At 44.5% G+C, this 22,730-nt stretch overlaps 4 protein-coding genes and 2 non-coding genes across 9 annotated transcripts; 1 reads left to right on the top strand and 5 right to left on the bottom strand.

Annotated features, from left to right (window-relative positions):
• Positions 1 to 354: 354 nt before the first annotated feature.
• mak16 (MAK16 homolog (S. cerevisiae)) lies at positions 355 to 3,529 on the bottom strand. Its single transcript, XM_087796558.1, has 10 exons — positions 3,374 to 3,529; positions 3,101 to 3,150; positions 2,891 to 3,000; positions 2,755 to 2,819; positions 2,533 to 2,684; positions 2,415 to 2,469; positions 2,252 to 2,326; positions 2,063 to 2,188; positions 705 to 770; positions 355 to 624 (listed from the first exon to the last, which is right to left on the bottom strand). The coding sequence occupies exons 1-10, from the start codon at positions 3,386 to 3,388 to the stop codon at positions 436 to 438; spliced, it is 903 nt and encodes a 300-aa protein (XP_087652684.1). The 5' UTR covers positions 3,389 to 3,529; the 3' UTR covers positions 355 to 435.
• Positions 3,530 to 6,198: 2,669 nt separating this feature from the next.
• Positions 6,199 to 6,299, bottom strand: LOC148087786 (small nucleolar RNA U13). Its single transcript, XR_015709252.1, has one exon. It is a non-coding gene; the product is annotated as a small nucleolar RNA U13 (small nucleolar RNA).
• A 2,395-nt stretch (positions 6,300 to 8,694) lies between these two features.
• On the bottom strand, positions 8,695 to 8,793 carry LOC148087785 (small nucleolar RNA U13). Its single transcript, XR_015709253.1, has one exon. It is a non-coding gene; the product is annotated as a small nucleolar RNA U13 (small nucleolar RNA).
• Positions 8,794 to 10,099: 1,306 nt separating this feature from the next.
• On the bottom strand, positions 10,100 to 14,740 carry LOC148087784 (spindlin-1-like). Of its 3 annotated transcripts, none has more exons than XM_087791052.1 (7): positions 14,632 to 14,740; positions 11,929 to 12,126; positions 11,817 to 11,865; positions 11,672 to 11,760; positions 11,454 to 11,609; positions 10,815 to 11,048; positions 10,100 to 10,754 (listed from the first exon to the last, which is right to left on the bottom strand). In XM_087791052.1, exons 2-7 carry the CDS (start codon positions 11,972 to 11,974, stop codon positions 10,558 to 10,560), a joined length of 771 nt encoding a protein of 256 aa, XP_087647178.1. In that variant the 5' UTR covers positions 11,975 to 12,126; positions 14,632 to 14,740; the 3' UTR covers positions 10,100 to 10,557. The 3 variants fall into 3 exon arrangements, with proteins under 3 accessions (XP_087647178.1, XP_087647187.1, XP_087647170.1); XM_087791061.1 differs by lacking the exon at positions 14,632 to 14,740 and adding an exon at positions 14,485 to 14,562; XM_087791044.1 differs by lacking the exon at positions 14,632 to 14,740 and adding an exon at positions 13,830 to 14,097.
• Positions 14,741 to 14,928: 188 nt separating this feature from the next.
• On the top strand, positions 14,929 to 19,036 carry slc71a2b (solute carrier family 71 member 2b). 2 transcript variants are annotated; one of them, XM_087791006.1, is made up of 12 exons: positions 14,929 to 15,201; positions 15,617 to 15,703; positions 15,783 to 15,845; positions 15,919 to 16,046; positions 16,472 to 16,586; positions 16,653 to 16,871; positions 16,940 to 17,053; positions 17,858 to 17,929; positions 18,005 to 18,117; positions 18,198 to 18,295; positions 18,368 to 18,504; positions 18,576 to 19,036. In XM_087791006.1, the coding sequence occupies exons 1-12, from the start codon at positions 15,148 to 15,150 to the stop codon at positions 18,798 to 18,800; spliced, it is 1,425 nt and encodes a 474-aa protein (XP_087647132.1). In that variant the 5' UTR covers positions 14,929 to 15,147; the 3' UTR covers positions 18,801 to 19,036. The 2 variants fall into 2 exon arrangements, with proteins under 2 accessions (XP_087647132.1, XP_087647124.1); XM_087790998.1 differs by having other exon boundaries at positions 18,573 to 19,036.
• A 142-nt stretch (positions 19,037 to 19,178) lies between these two features.
• LOC148087782 (uncharacterized) lies at positions 19,179 to 22,202 on the bottom strand. The gene is made up of 8 exons (XM_087791020.1): positions 21,928 to 22,202; positions 21,688 to 21,859; positions 21,471 to 21,627; positions 21,258 to 21,391; positions 19,913 to 20,058; positions 19,679 to 19,831; positions 19,466 to 19,611; positions 19,179 to 19,395 (listed from the first exon to the last, which is right to left on the bottom strand). Exons 1-8 carry the CDS (start codon positions 22,047 to 22,049, stop codon positions 19,346 to 19,348), a joined length of 1,080 nt encoding a protein of 359 aa, XP_087647146.1. The 5' UTR covers positions 22,050 to 22,202; the 3' UTR covers positions 19,179 to 19,345.
• Positions 22,203 to 22,730: the final 528 nt, after the last annotated feature.

Raw genomic sequence — 22,730 nt, 5'->3', positions numbered from 1 at the left:
TAGCGACCAACATCCTGTATGCCAGGAGTCTGCCATCTTTCTTTGTGACCATGAACACTTTAATGGCAGCATTTTTTTAAAGACCTTTAAAACTATAACAATAAATCAGCATGACCAGTGCTTGGTGCATGAAAAATACATTTCACCATAACACAATAATTTTCAGCAAAGTAAGCATAATGGAGTCAAAAGCTAATGATAATGTAAAAGTATTTTTAAAGCACTTTTCAGACAGTAATAATCAAAACCAGAGAAACTAGATTTATTTCATTCCGTGAGGACCACGGCCTAGTCGATGTCTGAATAGCAGTAGGCAGTGTGACCTCTAGATGGCGACAAAAACACACTTATAGGTCGGGTTAAAACATTTTTACTGTCCAGGCATTCAAACACAAACATGATACAAAAGTTCATTCAACTCTGCGATGACACGGGTCACAAGGTCGCTCTGCTCTTGGTGGCGGGCTCCTGCTCATACTCAATCTCCACGAACGCTCGCTTCCTCCTCGCTGCTGCACCACCAGCCGGAGATTTGCCCTTTGACCTGGAAGCTGCCGCCGGCTGCTTTTCCTCATCTTCGTCACTGGACTCTTCATCGCTGCTCGTCTTCAGTTTGTTCATCTCCTGAAGATCAAAGTTTAGTCCTCATCAGTATGATGACAATGATGAAGATGATGATGACAATGAACATGATGAAGAGTCACCTCGAAGTCACTCAGGTCGCTCTCCTCTATTTCGTCTTCTGCTACGAACTCCCTCTTGCCCACGTCCTGCAAACCAAGAGTAAGTGATGTCATCAGACAGGCTAACAAAGTGACAAAGGTTCGACTAATGCTAAATGCTAGTTAAAGGCAGGGTTGGGCAAGTTCCTTTAAAGTAGTAACTTTGAACAAAGTTATGGTTACTAGTTACTGCTTTGAAAAGTAATAGGGATAATCTAAGTTACTCATCACTTTCAAAGTAACCAGTTACTATGGAAAGAAACTTTTGAAAGAGAGTGATAAGGGCAAATTTTCCAGGCATACGGGTCAGTGTAAGGTTGGATGATGTGATAAGACCATTCAGACAAAAGGAAAAAACAATAAATGAATTAAACAAACACAAATATGAAATATTTTAGGATTGCAATGATCATAATTTTTGTTGCCGATACAGATCGACGGGTTCAAAAGTCTCAAAAGAACGATACGGATTTTTGCCATGTCCACCCCTAGAAACACAAAAGTAACAAACAACAATAAAAACTAAACTACTAAAACACAAAATGTTCAATAACTTAATAACTAAAATAAGCGCGGACAATAGTGAACTAATCAAACCCAAAATGCAAACATCACAAAAAGGAACATTGAGAAAATAATTTTTATTTCTAATTTATAGATATGGACATATGTTTTCTCGGAGTTCAATTTTCATTGAAGTGATGCAGTGTTTCAAGTTCAGTAGGAAAATATTACCTGTACTTAAACGCACTATAACAATCACATTGAATGCATCATTTGCGTGTGATAAAGAGGTGCAGGAAAGTGATGCATTTCTTTCAGTCCAACTCATTGTTGATGTATTACGTGTAATAACAAAAATCCAAACTATCTATAATCATTAATGAAAGTAATAGTACCTTGCAAAAATAAATAAATATATATATATAATATATATAATACACAGAGGTTGTAAGTCTCAAAACTACTACCTTTATTTTGACTTTCCGCTGCTCTGCCAAGTGAGCTAAATGAATTAAACGATATTACATAAAGTAACGAGTAACAACAAGTTCAAATAGCAGTAATGCAGAATGTAGTTTGTTATTTATATTTATGATTGTAACTGCAGGTACAATGTTTTGTATTAATCTCAGACTGTTTTTTGATAAACATTTGAATAAAACAAATGCGTCACATACATGCGTTTATCTCCGAGCACTGAGCTCACGCACACGCTCTAACTGACGTGCTTAATCTCAATCTGACCCACACTCGCAGCACTTACAATTGACATAAAAAAACTAAATCAACATTAGCGCAACATCACCATGGCGACGGTGACGTTCTAAAGTACTCACCTCGTCATCCTCCTCTTCTTCTTCTTCTTCCTCCCCCTCCTCCTCCTCCTCAGACTCGCTTTCCTCGTCCTGCTGCTCCATTGCTCTGTCAAAGGCGTGGACGGGGAAGTTGTAGATGTCGCCGTACTGAAACACAAACACGAGTCACACTCCGCAGCAGATGCTGAAGCTGTTGCCATGACAACCTACCGTGCCCTGCTTCAGTCGCTCCAGCAGCTCCTTCTCGATGGCGTTGTCCAGCTGAGCTGCGACCAGAGCTTTCTCCTGCAGACACAGTTCAGTGAGGGGGGGGGGGGTGAGATATGGGGAGGGGTGAGGTGTTGAGAGGGGCGAGTAATGAATGTCAACGCACCTCTTTTCTCTTCTCGCGTCGCTCCACCTTCCTGCTGAGTGGCACCAGCTTCCTCCTGAGGACGGCAGAACGTGTGTCACCAGGACCGCCCCTGACCAGGATTACTCAGGGTACTCACCTCCTCTTCAGAACCAGCTTGCGCATGCGGATCAGGTACTGGGTGATCTTGGTGAACCTCTGCTTGCACTTGTGCCTCAGGAAGCGAGGCCAGTAGATGAGGTTGAGGTCTATCTGCTCCAGAGCCTGCTCATAGTTCTTACTGAGCTTCACCTGCAACACGAACACCCGTGTGACCACCTGCGTCGCCGCTGCAGCATCACCACCAGTACGACGCGCTCACCTTCTCCCACAGACGGCCTGGAAACGCTGCCCTCTCGATGACCTTCATGTACAAAAAGCACTGACCTGTGGACACACAGATATCAATTCCATGTCACCCCTATCCCCATGTGCACCCCCCCCTTCCCCCGCATTACCTTTCTCCTCCCTGATGGTGGCATACTGGCTGTTGGAGAGTGGACAGGACGAGCGGTTGCACTGACCCGTGATGTTGAACTCGTTTCGACAAAAGTTCTGAGTCTTGGTCCTTAAAAGTGATGACATAGTGTTAACATTGACAATAAAATGTTTATTTCTGGCACAAAACACAAGGAGGCGATAACGTCACATCAAGATCTTGAACTCACTTGACTTTGTAGGAGCAGAACTGTTTGTTTCCGATGATGTCCCAGATCACCTGCAGACACACAACTTTAGCATGACAACCAACTCTAATACACGACTCTCACACACTTAAGTTTTGTTCTCTAAATAAAACATAACTTTATCTGTCTGAACATAATTCACCCAGACATCTTATTTAAATTAATAAATAAAATAAAAAACGTGGAAGGGAACCAAAAAAGTCTGTTAGCATCTGACGTTAGAATATAGCTTCGGCTAAAATCTTAAATACTCACGTCGTCGTGCTGCATCTTGACTTCCGGTTTGAAGTAAACTGTAGTAAATCGTTAATGGCTTCTTCTGGTCGTAAATAAAATTTGATGGTAGATCAATAACTACAGTTTAAGGCTCTCTTCAATACCGCGTGGACGACACGCGAGCGGCCATTATTGTTTGTAGGAACGAGATCTCGCTCAGAGCAACCGGAAGTGGTAATCGAGGTATCGCGAGAGAACGGAAACGGAATTCTTTAATCTGTAAATATTATTGAACATTAACAGAATATTCTGACACTGATGACTAAATAATCTGAGCGCATGTTGGATGTTTGTTGTAGTAATAGTAGTAGTATTTGTTTATTCGGGCATGTCAGTTTAAATCATCAGCATTTTTTTCATTTCCTTTTGCAGTTTGATAGAACAATTTATTTTACTCGTGTCATTTTGTCGTAACATGTTACGACAAACAGTCTCCTCTTGTAGCCTGTTATGTCACAAGGTCACCAAGTGGTCCATTGGAGTATCTTCCCAGGAGAACTTTGATGACTGGCCTCCAAGGCCAGACGGGGGGAGCCCAGATTAAGATAAGACTTTGTTTAGGAACACTCTGAATTTTTTCACACAGACCTGGAGTCATTCAGTGAAAACACAGCTTACAACTATATTTTTTTCACAGATCATGATTGTCACACATTCATATAAGTGATCAACAGCTTTATATTGTCAATGAATAGATTTATATTGTCAATAAATAGATTTATATTGTCAATGAATAGATTTATATTGACAATGAATAGATTTATATTGACAATGAATAGATTTATATTGTCAATGAATAGATTTATATTGTCAATAAATAGATTTATATTGTCAATGAATAGATTTATATTGACAATGAATAGATTTATATTGACAATGAATAGATTTATATTGACAATGAATAGATTTATATAGGTTAGGACTCATTCGGGGAATTGATTTTTTTTCTAATTAGACACAGCAATACAGCAATTATTTATAAAAATAAAAATAAGAACAAGAACAAAGAGAAATAAAGAGAAAGAACAAGATGATAAAATCTAAGTCTAAAGATAAAGAACATAGATCAAAGAAAAATAACAAAGACAAAGGATACAAAGACTAACATAGAACAGAACATCATGATACCTTCCCTCCGCTCCTGCCCCCGAACTCAGAATTGTACAATATAATAGCCCGAGGAATGCATGAATCCTTGAGTCTATTAGTGTTGCATCATGGGAGGAGCATTCGTGCTCCATCTGCTTCTCTGCTCACTGACGACAGTGTTCAGAGGATGACTGTCATCATACATGATGGACAGTAGTTTGTTCAATGATCTCCTCTCAGCAACTGTCACCAGTGAGTCCAGCTTCATTCCAACCACAGAACCAGCCTTTCTGATCAACCTGTCCAACCTGTTGACACTCCTCTTGGACACATTCCCACCCCAACACACCACAGCATAAAACAGGACACTTATTGTCAATATTGTCAATAAATAGATTTATATTGTCAATGAATAGGGCCTCTTCTCCTTGTACAAGTACAAAGTTATATCTATCCAATCTAACCTATCCAGGAAAAAAGATCTGTGCCTTTAATCCATGTTCCTGGCACCGCAATGATATTGATGGTCTTTCGAAGTGATTAAGGTATTCCTTGATGTGGCCGAAGGTGGTGTATAGACTCCTGCTATAAAGTAAATCACAATGCAGGCGTTTGAAAAGATCTTCAGTGTAGTAGTAACAGTTCTCAGACCTGTTATAGTAGAAGTGATTATCAGCAATCCTTTCAGATAGACCCATCATATTTTCAGTCCGTGTAAAAAAAAACATTGTACTTTCCTGTGCTGTAGTCATGGAGTGTTTGTACGCCATACATCAGTTTTTGTATTTGTCCAAATCTTCCTCATTCCTGATCTGGATTATATTGATTATTATTATTATTGTTGATTCAGTTTTGCCAGTTTTCAGGTGTGTTGTGTCTTGCCACCTGTCTTAAGCTGGCGACCTTTTCTGGTGATGTCTGCGGGGTTTTTTTTGGTCAGGTTCGCATTGATATAAACATCCGATCCTTTGAGCTTTCTTAAGCAGAGCAGACTTGTTATTTCGGCTTCTTCTCTCGCATAACCTGGAGGCCGGATTTTTAGTCCAGTCACAATTACTTGGTTGATTTTTCCCTGCTGGTCCAACTCTTCGACTTTGATCCTCAAAGTGTTTATAAGCAGATCTTTCTTCACGTTGTCCTCCCGGAGCTGATATAGAGGTTCTTTCGGTTCTTTGAGTTCGTTTTTTCATTGCCTTCATTTCTTCTTTCATCCCCTCTTTCATCGCCATCAGGGTTTGGTTTAATGAATCCCATTTTGACTCACTGTCAGAGCTCTCCTCTTGTCTTTGGTTGGTTTTAGATTCAACCATTTTTTCCTCACACGGTACAATCACTCGAGTCTCAGATTAGCTGCAGCAGACAGACTGAGAACTTGATCTTCGAAGAGGAACATTTGTTGCACTTCAGATACAAGAACTTTCTTCTATTATTGGTCAATATTCATTTGTGATAGTTTCAATATGATGTGGATTATGACGCTCGAATGCTATTGTTAGTACTATTGATGTGACTGTTATTTTGTTGATTTATTTAAATTGTTGTGATGTCATTTTACCATTGGTGCTCTTAGTGGGTGAGATTAGGTTATTTTTACTTTTGACTTGATTAAATTGCATACAGTTGCATGTACCTTATTGAGTGGACAATACCCATATGGGAATTGCATTTTTATGTAATATTATATATTTTATTTTTATTTTATAAACACCAGTTGGGATCAGAAGGTTTAAGGCACTGATCGTAACAAGGAAACGGTCGCACCTTCTCACAGAAGACTGTGAACAAACCATTCATCACATCTATGAACGAGAAGAATCATGTTCTGTTACCTGGTGGTGCTTCTGACTTAGAGGTTCAGGACCAGCTACTTCTCTGACGGTCCATTTCCACAACGTCAAAAAAGGAGGACGACTGCCATATTAAGTGGTAAAAGAACTGGACCGTAAACTGGTCCTGCAACACAGACCATGTGTATAATAAGAAAGTTCAGAGTGGATTGATAACATAAGAGGAAAACATATTAATGAGGAGGTGAATATTTATTATACATCTTGTAAAAACAAAAGTACACCAAAAAACAAAGACCACAATAATTATAATTGTTTAAATTACTATCAATATACATGAATATATTCTTATATATTATCACATATATACTTGAGGTAAGGAACTCATTTTTATTTTCCTTTGACATCAGATAAATATTGGTTGATGATCAGAAGGTTTAAGGCACAGATTGTAACAAGGAATCAGTTGCACCTTTTTCACAGAATCCTGTGAAGAAACCATTCATCACTTTATTAACCAGGAAAGATCATTGACTGAATTCTGGTGGCATTTCTGAGTTAGAGTTTGGGACCGAGCTGTTTCTCTGACGGTGCACGACCCCGGCTATGATGTGTTCTCTTGTTCAAGCTGCAGAACAAGATGAAAACATGGAAAAGCTCCACTAATGTGAAAACTCAACTTTCATGACTCACATGTTTCAGATGTTGAAGTCTCTCCAAGATGCTGTAAGTCTCTCATCATGACCATGTTTTTAAGTCATTACTTCATGAAGTTCTCCTTCGAAGTCTAAGAGAACAAGATAATAATGGCTTCAATTCTCCAGCCAGCTGTGATCACACCCTGCTTTGTTTATACAACAAGTCCCTTGTAGGTGTAGATTGAATCACATTAGGTATGTTTCTATATAGTCCTGGTTTTATTCTCCAGACCTGACTACTTTGAGTCTCTGATTCCTGCCAAGACCCTAGTAGTGGTCACTTGAAGACTGATTCTGATCAAGTGGTCCTTAGACTTAACCACATATAAATAATTTACTGGGGCCAAAATCTCTAGTTCTGGTGAAGTCTCTAGACCTGTTCAAGTATCTAGTCCTGGTCCTTTGAACTCATTCAAATGATGTTTTAATATTATACCAACTTATTCAATGTAGTCATTATCAGTGATTTCATTTTCCTTCAACATTAGATAAACATTGGTTGGTGATCAGAAGGTTTGAGGCACAGATTGTAACAAGGAATCAGTTGCACCTTTTTCACAGAAGCCTGTGATTGAACCATTCATCACATGTTCAACCAGGAAAGATCATTAACTTATTTCCAGTGGCATTTATGAATTAGAGTTCAGACCAGGCTGTTTTATGGACGGTGCACTGCAGCAAATCACTGAGGCGTCATCGCGACAACATTACAACAATATTTAAGGCATGTGTTTGTGTCCAGATGCAAAACTAATAGACTCAGGGACTCATTCATTCCTCGGGCTATAAGACTGTACAATTCTGAGTTTGGGGGCAGGAGTATGAAAGTATCTTGACATTCTGTTCTATGTTAATCTTTGTATCTTCTGTCTTTGTTATTTTTCTTTGATCTATGTTCTTTATATTTAGACTTAGATTGTATCATCTTGTTCTTTCTCTTTATTTCTCTTTGTTCTTGTTCTTATTTTTATGAATAATTGCTGTATTGCGGTTAAAACGGCCAAAAAGCGGAGTCCGCTCCGACACTCCGTCACTTCCCGTTCCGGTTCTTAATGCTTCGCTTTGTGGAGAAAGATGGTCAATCAAGAGTGTGTCACGGGTCGTTTATTCGCCGCTTCAAGTCAAACAAAATACAAGCTTTACGATCGATCGGACACTTTCTCCCGGTGACTGTACAGGTCAATAGCCCCGGGAGAAAAGGTCCCGATTTGTAGAAACATCGCTGAAAATAATCCCAATCCTTAGTTGACATTAGAGTGTGTACAAAATTAGTATAGTTTGATTTTTGGGTGAAGTATCGCTTTAAATGTAAAACTGAAAGTTGAGATAAGGTAAGGTAAGGTAAAACTTTATTGATCCCTCAGGAGGATAATATACACAATATATATACTCCAATATTTACACAATATTTAAACAGTAAGAAATAAAATGGGTAGGTTTAGGAACTTTCTTCTATTCTTGGTCATAGTGTGATCGGTTGGATGTGTGTGTAAAACACTGTGTATGGAAATGATGGTTAGACATGTTTTTGAAAACTTAAATGCTACTGTTAGTAGTACTTATTTTAATAGGCATGACGTCATATTGACTCACTAAGTAAGGTCGCTCTATTTATAGTGGGTGAGTTTACTTGATATTCCTACTTGACTGCTGGCGAGTGAGTTTAACCTATTGAATCTAGTTGTAAGTCATTAACCAGGTTAATTTATACAAGTACTTAAGTTGGAATCAGAAGGTTTGAGGCACATCGTAACAAGGAAACGGCTGAGCCTTTCACAGAAGCCTGTGATTGAACCATTCATCACGCTGTTAAACCCAGAAGGATCGACCGAACCGAAGACGTCATTCTGAACTAGAAATTCTGAACCAACTGTTTCAGTGACGGTGACCTGCGTCGACGCACACGAGCTGCGACAGTGACGTACCGCCGCGACACGACATTGAACGTGTGTGATTTCTCGTGTCTTTACCTGCAGAAAAACAGACGAAAAACGTGTTAATAATCGACCGCGGTGCATTGTGGGAGGTGGCGCTGCAGCGGGAGACCACAGCGCACGTCACGTGACAATTATTGGAATCTCCTTATTATGCTGTTTGTCCGCCGACATCGAGGGGGTCACTCGCATCACCACAGGATAGTATCAACTCAAAGTGTTTTATACCCGAAAATGATCCAGTCCTGATAACGTCTGTATCCCTGGTCAAGTGTCTAGTCCTTATCAAGCATCTAGTCCTGGTCAAGTCTCTAGTTACCCTATCAAGTATCTAGTCCTGGTCATGTCTCTAGTTCTGACCAATTTTTTATTGCTGGTCAAGTCTCTACTCCTGATATCGTCTGTACTCCTGGTAAAATGTCTAGTCCTCAACAAGCATCTAGTCCTGGTCACGTCTCTAGTCCTGGTAATGTCTGCATTCCTGGTTAAGTGTCTAGTCCTTATCTAGGTTAGGTAGAATTGTATTGATCCCTCAGGAGGTCTCTTTTGCATCTAGTACTGGTAATGTCTATAGTTCTGACCAAGTGTTAAGTCCTGGACAAGTCTCTAGTCCTGGTCATTTCTCTAGTCCTTATCAAGTATCTAGTCCTGGTCATTGCTCTAGTTCTGACCATGTCTTTAGCCCTGGTCAAGTCTCTGGTCCTTTATCAAGTATCTAGTCCTAGTCAACTCTGTATTCCTGGCCAAATCGGTACTTCTTATCAAGTCTCTTGTTAAGGTCAAGAATCTAGTCCTGGTCCATCTCTTACTCTAGTCAAGCGTCTAGTCCTGGTTGTCTCCATTGCTGGTAAATTCTCTAGTTCTGGTCAAGTGTCTAGTTCAGGTCAGATGTCTGGTCCTGGTCACGTCTCTAATCCTAGGGAAGAGTCCTTTAGTCCTATGTCTCTTGTCCTTGTCAAATCATTAGTCCTGATCAAGTGTCTAGTCGTTATTGTTTACTCCTAATCCTTTCTCTAATCCCGGTCAAGTGTTTAGTCTCTAGTTCTGTTCAGGTATCTGGTCCGGGTCATGTCTCTAATCCTGGTCAAGTCTTTAGTCTTATCCAAATCTGTAGGCTCACATCAACTCTCTGGTCCAGCCTCGACCTCACCTTGATGAGGTCAAAAGTGAGTAAGGTGATCACAGATGAGTCAGGAATGAAAACAGGAAGTGGTCTTTATTTACAACACAAAGTCAGCGCTGGCTTCAACACATCAACAGACTCCGATCCGGTATCAGAGCATTGTCGAGTTGGCGAGGAAACCAAAAAAAATAAAATAAACCCGAAGTTCGCTTTCGGCGGCTAATGCTAGCCTGCGACGGTAGCTAACGCTAGCCACTGTCGGAAGCTGTACTAACCTGCCATGGTGGTTGATGCTAGCCCGCGGCTAACACTAGCCCGCGGCTAACACTAGCCCGCGGCAGCTGTGGTGTGAATAGTCGATGGTTGTTTGTGTCAAAGAGATGTTGAAAGAAACATCAACTGGAGTACAAATGACAACATGAAGGCTCCTCGTCACATGACCAGTCTCTCGTTAAGTTCAATGGACCCCCTCAGACCGACCAGGAGGGGGGGGGGGGTGGCGTTAGTGTGACGAGGGCGACGGACGTCCGGCCTAGGCGGTCTTGACCAGGTCGTACACGTAGATGTGGAAGTCGTCCTGGAACTTGATGAAGTAAACCGAAGGTTTCGCCGCCACCTGGTGGATCACCATGCCGCAGCGCTTCCCTCCGCCCTCGATGGCGTACTCCACCTGCTTCCCCACCAGACTGTCCACCACCTCGCCGGGCTCCCGCTCCACAGCGCCATCGCCTGGACACACATACACACACTCAGACATCTACAGACACACACACTCTTTTCCCGACTCACTGGACTCCTCCATGATCCGCAGGTCTCCCTCCTTGTAGTCGTCCAGCAGCTGGTACATGTACAGAACCGGGTCTTTCTCGTAGGTGATGTAGAACCAAGAGGTCATGATGGGCGCCCGGGCCAGAACCATGCCCCGCCACTCCTCCTTCGGACCCTCCTCCGTCTCAAACATGTGCTCCACCGCCTTCCCGATCATCGAGTCGGCGAGCAGCGCGTCCGACACTCGAGCCGGCGCTGAGGAGACACCGAGTGGTTATAGATCATCTGTGGTGGTTAGTTTGAGAAACAATAGCTTGTAGCAAAATAAATGTCAACTAGAACATAGTTCAAAAATTTCCAAAAGTGACCTTTGAACCGGTTCACATAGAAAGTGAACTTTCCTAACACTGCACACACACACACACACACACACACACACACACACACACACACACACACACACACACACACACACACACACACACACACACACACACACACACACACACACACACACACACACACACACACACACACACACACACACACACGTGTGTACACTCATAAAAACACACACAATTATTTAACAGATAGTTATAAAAATATTTTAGAAATCAATTATTCTATTGAGTGTGTCTGCATGTGTGTCCGTCTCCTCACCGACTCTCTCGGGCAGGACCTGCAGTCCGATGACTCGGGAGTCGTTGAGCAGTTCCAGTCCATAGATGCAGTCGAAGCCGTCGTACTTGATGAGGTAAAGGTCCGGGTTGACCGGGACCTGGTCCAGGACTGTTCCGTTCCACTGGGACGACTTGCCTGCACACACACAAACGTGAAGGAGGTCTTGGGATCAGTTAAGACCTGCTTGGTTGACATACTTCCTTCCTTCCAAATGTGCTGGATCCTAAAGCCCACCAGGTTGCGGTGAGTGGGTCCAGGTAGGTGACTGGGACCAGCCCGGTGCTTCCTGCAGAGTCAAGACGTCAGAGAGGAGTATGAGACAGTGGAGGTGGAGAGACTCACTTGTGGGGGTTCTTCTTCTTCATCAGGTTCACCGACACACCTGGAGGACCTGTAATGCATGAGAAGGTTAACTTCAGATTCCCTTGCACCGTCGCCGTGACAACAGCCTCACCTGCGTCCTCGCGCTGTGGCGCGTCACTTTTAAACGGAGTCTTCATCCCTCCTCCTGGGAGCGGTGGAGGAAAGATTGAGGAGGGGGGTGGGAAGGTCGGGAGAGGGGAGGAAAAGGAGGAGGAGAAAGTGCGGAGGAGCCGCAGGAGTTCAGGACGTCCAAGTGAATCTTCATCCACACCAGGAGGAGCCGATGTTGCTGTGTTACCATGGAAACAAAGTCCTTCAGTGACAGTGAGACGACCGACAGTCGCAGTAAGACAGTACTAGTACCAACAGTACTCTCAGTAAAACAGTACTTATGCCGACAGTCGCAGTACTCTTGGTAAAACAGTACTTATGCAGACAGTCGCAGTAATCTCACTAAAATAGTCATAATACTTACAGTCACAATACAATCAGTAAAACAGTACTTATGCCGACCGTCGCAGTACTCTCGGTAAAACAGTACTTTTACTGACAGTCTCCATATTCAGTCAAATAGTAAATAACACTTACAGTCACAATACACTCAGTAAAACAATACTAATGCAGACATTTGCAGTACACTCAGTTTAATTGTAATAATACTGACAGTAGCAATACTCTCACTAAAACAGTCATAATACTGACATTCGCAGTACTCAGTAAAACAGTACTTATACTGACAGTCTCAATACCTTCAGTTATATAGTAAAAAAAAACACTGACAGTCACAGTACTCTCACTAAAATAGTAATAATACAGACAGTCACAATACACTCAGTAACACACAACTAATGCAGACATTTGCAGTACTCTCGGTAAAACAGTACTTATACTGACAGTCTCAATACTCTCAGTCAAACACTGGTGGTCGAAGTACTCTCACTAAAATAGTAATAATACTTACAGTCACAATACACTATGTAAAACACTACTAATGCAGACATTTGCAGTACTCTCAGTTAGATAGAAATAATACTGACATTCACACTACTCTCACTAAAACAGAAATAATACTGACATTCGCAGTACTCTTAGGAAAACAGTATTAATTCTGACGGTTGCAGTACTCACAGTCAAAAAGTAATAATACTGACATTCGCAGTACACTCCGTTAAATAGTAATAATACTCTCAGTCGCAATCATCTCTTTAAAACATAACAATACTGACAATTTCAGTACTCTCATTGAAACAGTAATAATACTGGCAGTCACAGTACACCCAATAAAACGGTTATAATACTGCCAATACTGATAGCCACAATAGAAACAGTCACAGTAAAAAAAACATAATAGTCACTGTACTCTCAGTAAAACAATAATAACACTGACAGTGACAGTACTCTCAGTTAAACGGTTCCAATACTGCCAGTTATAGTGAATGAGTTTTAGTACATATAGTCACTACTAACAGTACTCTCACTAAAACAATCCTAATGCCGACAGTTGCAGTAAAACAGTATTAGTCATTGTAGTACTCTCAGTAAAACAGTTCATTTACGGAGGCCACAGCAATTATAGTCACATTAAAACATCATTATTACTTATAGCCAAAGTATGATCAGAAAAATAACTGTTATATTGATAGCCACTGCAGTTTTCAGTATCAATATCCACAGTAATCTCAGTTAAACGGTATATGTACCCACAATCAGTACTCCTAATAAACAGCATTGGTGCCAACAGTCGCAACGCTCTCAGTAAACAGTAGTGGTACTCAGAGTCGCAGTATTCCATGGAAAACAGTATGGCAGTATTAGTATATAGAATCGCAGTGTTCCCAGTAAAATATTATTCATGGTCACAATGAAGCACCCGTGCTTACAGTCGCAGTACCGCCAGTAAAGCAGCAGTAGTACTGACAGTCGCAGTACTCGTACGAGCAGACCGAGTATGCTCAGCAAAGCATTACTCCCAGCAGCAGTAATAGTACTCACAGTCTGCAGTCGCAGGCGTGTTTACAAGGACGGGGAGCAGAACAAAGGCAGCGCAGTGTTCCGGACCAAACCCGAGCTAGAACGAATCGCGTGAATGGAGACGGGCCAGAGGTTCGGAGGCTGCAGCCGTTCGTCGGTGGAAACGAGCTCCGGTCACTCGCCGACTCGCAGTCCACAATCTGCGGAAAAATTCCGAACCAGCACCGCGTCCCGAACCATCCGTGCTGCCTTCGTAGAAGAGCGTCAAGCTGGCAGTACCGAGGCCAGAGCGGAAGTAAACACCAGATACCTTCGCAATAAAAGCACCGCGTCAACATCCAGCTGCAGCATCACGTCACACCTCCAGCGACAGACTGTGAAGGGGAATTTTCAAAGAATATATACTTTTATTTATCCTAAAGACGAGTGACGCGTCTTTCAGTTGGTTCAGCACAACTCGCTGTTATCAAACACTCCTAGTGTTTCACGTGACACAAGCGAAACGACGCCGATTAAACAAATGTATTATTTGAACCAAAAAAGAAGGCATTTTGACTTTTCCCAGCGACACATCACTCGCCCCGCCCACTTCCTGTCTGTTGGCGCTGCGGTTGACGCGCCTCGTGGGTTCAGAAGTGAAACAAACATCTCGACTCAGCTGCAGACACTGACTTACATTCACGATATCACCGAAAAACAGCCATTCTTGGAGCGTTCCACGAAAACACAAAAGTTTTTACAGACGGGGAAAAACTGGCGCCCTCCACGCCCACCGGCCTCTCCCGCCCTATTATTTTACGAAATAAAGTTTGACGTAACAAACCTGGTCAGGTGACCCATCATAGACCGCGTCCAAAAAGGTAATAAAGATTAGCCGCCTTGGAGTTATTGTTTATATTCACGGCAGACTCGGCTCGGAGCTGATTCAGGGGAAAGCTAGTACCGGAAGTGGTTTTAATATCTCGTTTAATTCCAGGTGGAGGAAACTTTTGGGCCCTTGGACGACAGACGCCGTTTGTGGAGAAACTAAACGCACCGCAAAGTGCGTTTGTCGCTGAAAGACCTCAAGGCGGGCGGTGTTTGTGTCACATCCTGTACCTTCGGTGAGCACCGCCCGCGCGCACACGGCTGGTGATTAGAGCGGGTCGGCGCTCTGTGTAATCACGTCCCCACAGTTTTTGGGGTGAAACTCTGGAGAGCTGGTCCCGGCCGGAGTTCGGTCTTCCCCGGTCCATGGTGCGCCGACGTCCGACAGGACACCCTGGCACTGACGCGCGGGCCCGCCGAGGATGCTGCGGCACGCGGGCTGGAAGTGAGCGACGGTCCGGAAAGATGTGAGATGGTCCAGGACGGCGCTGCGAACGAGGCCGGCGGCATGTTTTTACGGGGCTCGGTGAGTCTACGACGGTGTGACGTGTGTGTGTGTGTGGGGGGTCACAAACGCGACCCTGAACTGTGACTGATGACGGGTTGGTGACGTCACAGCGGTAGACCGCTAGCTTGGAAAATATTATGCTAACGCTCCCTAGCGCCGCTGCTAACCGACTTTACCAAACTTTCGTGAGCCGATCACGGGTCAGAGGTCACATGTCAAACTCGTTCCCCCCTCTCTGACCCCTTTGGAGGTGGTGGGTGACCGACCTTTGACCCCTGGTGACAAATCCATGTAAAGGGGGTTGTGGTGTGATGACGTCAGAAGAAGTTGTTCTTTCTTTTTGTCATCCAAACACCATTAAAATACAGAACACCTCCATTGATACAATTATAATACAAGTTTGGTTCTTAATAAGATGTTGTTCTCGTCACAGCGCGGCAAAGCCCGAGTGGCTCACGCCGTCGTGGTCATCTTCCTGGAGTTCTTCGCCTGGGGGCTGCTGACCACACCTATGCTGACCGTGAGTTCACACACACCTGTGCCCGAACCACCATCATTCGATCTAGACATGTATCCATGTGTGTGTGTGTGTCCTCCAGGTACTCCATGAGACCTTTCCTCAGCACACCTTCCTGATGAATGGACTGGTCCAGGGAGTGAAGGTGACACTTCTGTACACACATGTGTGTGTGGTCATGCTCACAACAACTTGTGTGTTCTCTCTCTCTCTGTCAGGGCCTCCTGTCGTTTCTGTCGGCTCCTCTCATCGGGGCTCTGTCAGACATCTGGGGCAGAAAGTCCTTCCTGCTCATGACGGTCTGCTTCACCTGCGCCCCCATACCCTTCATGAGACTCAGTCCCTGGTAAGAGTCGGTGTGTGATCGTGAGAGAGTGTTTTGTTTTTGTCGGTGTGAGGCTAAATCCCTAATGTAGCATCATATATATATATATATATATATATATATATATATATATATATATATCACTAGATTTATTTTTCTTCATATTGATTTCATTACTTTTCCATTCTTGATTTTTCTTTCTGTGTGTGTGTGTGTGTGTGTGTGGATGAATGCCCAGTCACATGCGGGTCATGTGAGCCTCAGCTGCTTAAGAGGTTGAGTCAAAACTCCTATTAACGTCTCATCGGGTTAAAACTCAGTGAAGGGGTTTTGAACCTTCAACATGTCAGGTCCAGGTGGTAGGAATGTGTAGCTGCCATGGAAATGTTTATGCCCACATAAAGAAGGAGAGACTTGACAGAACCTCTCATGCTCGCCCCCCTCAGGTGGTACTTCGCCCTCATTTCTGTGTCGGGAATCTTCGCCGTTACCTTCTCCGTCATCTTCGCCTACGTGGCCGACATCACGGAGGAGCACGAGAGGAGCACCGCCTACGGCCTGGTGATTCTCCGCGACCCTCGTCCCCGGGACTGGTCTAGAACCCAATGTGGTCTTCTGGTTTTTCAGGTGTCTGCCACCTTTGCCGCCAGCCTGGTCACCAGTCCGGCCATCGGCGCGTACCTGTCGTCCCACTACGGCGATAGCCTGGTGGTTCTGGTCGCCACGGTGATATCCATTGTGGACATTGGCTTTGTGTTCTTCCTGGTGCCGGAGTCGCTGCCCGACAAGATGCGCTTGACGTCCTGGGGCTTCCCCATCTCCTGGGAGCAGGCGGACCCCTTTGCTGTGAGTGACACCGCGACTTGTGTCGGTGCCGGCGAACCTCTGTCTCACATCATGGTTCTGGTCCTCAGTCACTGCGGCGGGTCGGACAAGACTCCACTGTCCTCCTCATCTGTGTCACCGTCTTCCTGTCCTACCTGCCGGAGGCTGGACAGTACTCCAGCTTCTTCCTGTACCTGAAGCAGGTACCATGTCACTTGTCCACAGTCTCACTCTTACACACATGCTGATACTTGAATACACAAACACTTGGTTACACTCACTCACTCACTCTCTCTCAAATACCCGCACAAATCTACACACATGCTCACCCTCACTCAATGACACTTGGACATTGCGCTCATGCTCACTCTCTAACACTCGCACCTACATTTGCACAAACACACTCACTCACAAACACGCACACTGGCATGAGTGTGTTTACAATCACTCGCATCACACGCATTGTCACTCACGAACGCTTGTACAAACACAATGCTCATACTCACTCACAAACACACACACATACTCGCAAACATTTGCACAATCACTCACATCACACACATTGTCACACTCACAAATGTTTGCACAAACACACAAATGCTTACAATCACTCACATCACACACATGGTCACAAACACTTGTACAAACACACACATATACTCACACTTAATCACAGGCGTTTGCACAAACACACAAATGCTTGCAATCACTCACATCACAAACATTGTCACAAACACTTGCACAAACACACACACATACTCACACTTAATCACAAACATTCACAAAAACACACAAATGCTTACAATCACTCGCATCACACACATGGTCACACTCATAATTGCTTGTAAAAACACAAACACAATGCTCATAATCGCTCACACCCAAACACACCAATTACTTACAAACACTTTCACAAAGTCTCACAATCACTCGCATCACACACACCGTCACACTCAAACACACAGACAGATCAAGTGTCGGTGGTTCACTAACTGGTGTGTGATCAGGTGATCGAGTTCTCTCCTGCGGCGATCGCAGCGTTCATCGCTATGGTGGGAGTTCTGTCCATCATTGCTCAGGTGAGTCGGCAGTAGAGAATATAAACACACACGCTGTGTGTCTGACGTCTTCCTGTGTGTGTGTGTGTGTGTCAGACGGTGTTCCTCGGTGTTCTCATGAGGACCATCGGCAACAAGAACACGGTTCTTCTGGGTCTGAGCTTCCAGCTCTTCCAGCTGGCGTGGTACGCTTTTGGATCAGAACCCTGGTGAGTCCTGGTGCTGGTGTGAGACTGCGCTCAGTGCTCTGGCTCAAACCCTGTGTGTGTGTGTGTGTGTGTGTGTGCAGGATGATGTGGGCTGCAGGGACGGTCGCCGCCATGTCCTCCATCACCTTCCCTGCTGTGTCGGCGCTGGTGTCTCACAGCGCATCACGGGACCAGCAAGGTGAGTCCTGCCTCTTGAGTCCAACACCTGTATGTGTTGCTCACTCGTGTGTGTGTGTGTGTGTGTGCGCAGGTGTGGCCCAGGGCATGATCACAGGGATCAGAGGTCTCTGCAACGGTCTGGGTCCAGCCATGTACGGGTTTATCTTCTACCTGTTCAACGTGGAGCTGAACGACATGGAACCAGTGCCAGGACGCCAGAAAACACAGGTGTGTAGACTCGCACTCACACTCACACACACTCACAGGCCACGGGTGACACGCGTCTCTGTGTGAAGAAGCTGGCGATCCCCGGCCCGCCATTTCTGTTCGGAGCGTGCGCCGTGGTGCTGGCGTTGATGGTGGCGGTCTTCATCCCGGAGCAGCAGCCGGTGTCCGACGTGAAGATGAGCGCCGCCTGCAGGATCGGCGGCTCCGCCCCCTCCCCGCAGCTAGAGGGCGCTCTGGCCCCGCCCACCAGCGACGCCGAGGACATCGAGCCGCTGCTCCAGGACAGCAGCATGTAACCTCCTCGATCTCTGTACCGTGGCGTGAACTGTTACTGAAGGTCACCCTTCCTGTAGGAGTCAAAAGGTCAAGACGTGGCAGCCAAAATGTGGTGACCTGATGGCAGGGGTGGGGTTTTAGAGTTTTTTTTTTACTTTTATTAACTTGAAATGTTTCTCTGGGCGCCCCGGAGAGAAGCTTGTGTACACGACAGGATGTTCCTCTGAGAGAACAATTAAAATCAGCCAACATGTCACTACAGTGTCGTCACTCTTGTTACATGGCCTTCAAACTCACACCAGCAACACAGACATCTTCACTCTCTTCCTACCCCAGTGTCAACAATACATCACTTTTGATACGCCGTCACTCTTTCACTGCACCATCTTTCACTTGTTACTCTACAGTCGACACTCCAGCGTCGTCACTCTAGTGTTGACACTCCATGGTCACTTTGTCACCGTCACTCCAGCTTCTTTTGGTCTCTACTAACATGGGAAATGTAGCTCAAAACAGCAACACGGAAGGAACCGACGTCTCCTCCCAACATCTCCTCCAAAGGTGGTCAGAGCTGGCAGGAGATGGAGATCTTGGTGGTGGAGTAGGGAACCGATTCTGCGGGTGAGAACGGATCAGGTTTACGCATCGGAACCGAGAGTCTGGGTGACGGGTTTGTAGTCCTGACCTCGGTCCTCCAGGGAGCGGACGTAGGCCTCCAGGAACTCCTTCTCCCCCTCGTCCGTCCTCTGCTCCTCCTGACTCCCCTTCTTCGTATCCGTCTTCTGGCTCTTTGCGTGTCCACTTCCATGTTTGTCGTGGAGCCGTATGAACCTGCAGAGAAGCCAGAGACAAAGATGTGTATATGTGTGTGTGTGTGCGTTTGTTAGAGTGTGCGTACTTGATGCTGGGGTTGTAGCACAGTTTGATGGGAACACAGGTGAGGTCTTCTCCATTGACGACGACCATCTTGAGCGTGATGATGTTAGTGAGACAGTGAGGGATGTACGCCACGCTGTTGTTGTGGAGGTAGAGAGACACCAGCTGCTGCAGCCTGTCACGCACACACACACACACACACACCCACACACAGGTAGGTGAGCTGGGCAGGTGAGGGTTCAGTCAGATGACCCACCTGTCCATGTCCTCCGGCAGGTCGGTCAGCCGGTTGTCACTCACGTTGAGGCTCTGCAGACGATCCATCCTCAGGACACACACGGGGATCGAGGCCAGATGATTCTGACACACGTCCAGGTGAGTCATGTTCTTCAAGCTACTGAGCTGCACACACAAGAGGTCACAGGGAGGTCACCTGGAGGGATGATGATGATGAAGAGTAAACTGATGTTATAAAAGATGATGATAATGATAAACATGATGAAGATTTAGAAGAAAATGATGATGATAATGACAAACATGAAGATGTAGAAGATGATGATGGTAAACGTGATGAAGATGTAGACGAAGATGATGATGATAAACAAGATGAAGATGTAGAAGAAGATGAGGATGATGATAAAGATGTAGAAGACGATGATGATAATGATAAACATGATGAAGATTTAGAAGAAAATGATGATGATGATAATGATAAACATGAAGATGTAGAAGATGATGATTATTAACATGAAGATGTAGAAGAAGATGATGATGATGGTAAACGTGATGAAGATGTAGACGAAGATGATGATGATGATAAAGCTGAAGATGATGTAGAAGAAGATGATGATAAACATGATGAAGATGTAGAAGAAGATGATGGTGATGATAAAGCTGAAGATGATGATAATGTAGAAGAAGAAAAAGATAGAGAAGATGAAAATGTAGTGGAAGAAGATGATGATGATAAACATGATGAAGATGTAGAAGAAGATGATGGTGATGATAAAGCTGAAGATGATGATAATGTAGAAGAAGAAGATAGAGAAGATGAAAATGTAGTGGATGATGATGATGATAAACATGATGAAGATGTAGAAGAAGATGAAGATAATGTAGAAGAAGAAGATGGAGAAGATGAAAATGTAGTGAAAGAAGATGATGAAGATGATGATGACCTTGAGGGGCAGTTCTCTCAGTCGGTTCCCCGCCAGGTCCAGTGTCTTCAGGTCCCTGATGATGATGTAGCAAAAGAAGATGAGATGTTGATAATCATAAACATGATAAGGTGAAATGTGGAAGAAGAAGATGATGATGAAGATCATGAAGAGCATTATGAAGATGTAGAAGAAAATAATGAACATGATGAAGCTATAGAAAAAGAAGATGATGAAGATGAAATGAAAATGAAGATTAAAATGTAGAAGAAGAAGATGATGACATAGACGAAGATGAAGATGAAGATGACAACGTAGAAAATGATGATGGAGATGATGAAGATGATGATGTTGATGTTGATGAAGAACATTATAAGGATGTAGAAGAAAATGATGAGCATGATGAAGATGTAGAAAAAGAAGACGATAGAGGATGATGATGACCTCAAAGGGTAGTTCTCTCAGTCGGTTTCCCGCCAGGTCCAGCGTCTTCAGGTCCTCCAGAAGCCCCAGTTCCAGTGGGACAGACGACAGGAGGTTGAAGCTCACATCCAGGTGCTGCAGTTGACTCAGCTTCCCTGTGAACCCACCATCAGGACCAGGCCTGGGTCAGAACACCCCCCGACACACACACTCGGCCCAAAGTCCCCGGCTGACCGATCTCAGGTGGCAGGTCCGTGAAGAGGTTCTTGGGCAGCTGGAGGACTTTCAGCTGAGTGAAGGAGGACAGGAAGTCTGGAAGCTTCCGGATCTTGGTGGCCTTCACATGCCAGTGCTGCAGGTAGGTCTTCCACTGCAGGTCCCTGGGAAAGTCCTGCCGGAGACATGGGTCACAGTCAGCCACGGTAGAGAACGGCAGGTCCAAAGATCTCACCGTCCACTGACACCCTTCCAGCTGAAAGGTCAATCCCTTCTCTGGGTCCTGCTGGCCTGAGACCTTGTCCAGTTCTGACCCACCACAAGTCACCTCTGTGTGTTGACCCAGGTGCTTCTGGTCTATCTTCATGGCCCTGCAGTAGATCCTGTACTGCCACTGCTGCTCGATTCTGACCAGAGGACGAGTCATGTGAGTCACCTTGACCCGCTGACCCCGCTCCTCCTCTTCCTCGCTCACCTGGACAGGGCGCTCCTCTCCTTCCTCTCCTGCTCCCTCTTATGGCGCTGGTTCTGTTTGGTCACTCTGACCTCCCACAGGCCTAGCAGCAAGGACAAGTCGCAGACCGGGACTGGAACCATGACTGAAGACAGCTGGTGGTCTTGTCTGGACACAAACAAACCGAATCCACTAGTGCGACACGCTTGTTTATGTGTCTTCTGCTCGGACCGTCACATGACACCGCTGACCTTTGCTGGCCAGATGCCCTCTGGCTGATGTCATGTCGCTCTGGAAATTTCTATAGTCACGTGACACGCGCGCTGCCCTTGTGTCCACTCGGGGGCGCTGCGGAACAAGCCCTGAGCTCTAGGGAGGGCCCTTCAGTCTGACATGGAGGTAGACGTGTCTCTTTATTATGATTTTTTTTTTTTTAAGTTAATCAAAAACAATCTTGTCAATATAAAAGTTTTCTCAATGTATTCAAATTAAAAATCCTTTTGTGTTTGGGTCATAGAATGACGATGGTGGGACGTGTCTCAGTTGTGCAATCCAAAAATAGTTGCTTTTATCAAGAAATATATTTTCAATCCTTTATTTTTTGCTTTTAATTATTATTTTTTGTTGAAGTGAAAACGGCTTTTAATTTATTTATTTTTGTTGAAGCGGAAACGGTTTTGAATTCGTTTTTTTGTTGAAGTAAAAAAGTGTATCTTTATTATTATTTTTTCTTTTTTTTAAGTCCCAAAAATATTAGGTAAAGTTTTTTCAACTCACAAAATTTTAAACTGTTTTTATAAAGTAGGATCGGATGGGAAATGTGT

This window comes from Callionymus lyra, chromosome 1, assembly GCF_982586985.1.
Source record: "Callionymus lyra chromosome 1, fCalLyr1.hap1.1, whole genome shotgun sequence".
In the NCBI taxonomy this organism is placed as follows: domain Eukaryota; kingdom Metazoa; phylum Chordata; class Actinopteri; order Syngnathiformes; family Callionymidae; genus Callionymus; species Callionymus lyra.
Note: the sequence above shows the minus strand (reverse complement) of the source record. Positions and strands in the feature narration are given on the sequence as shown.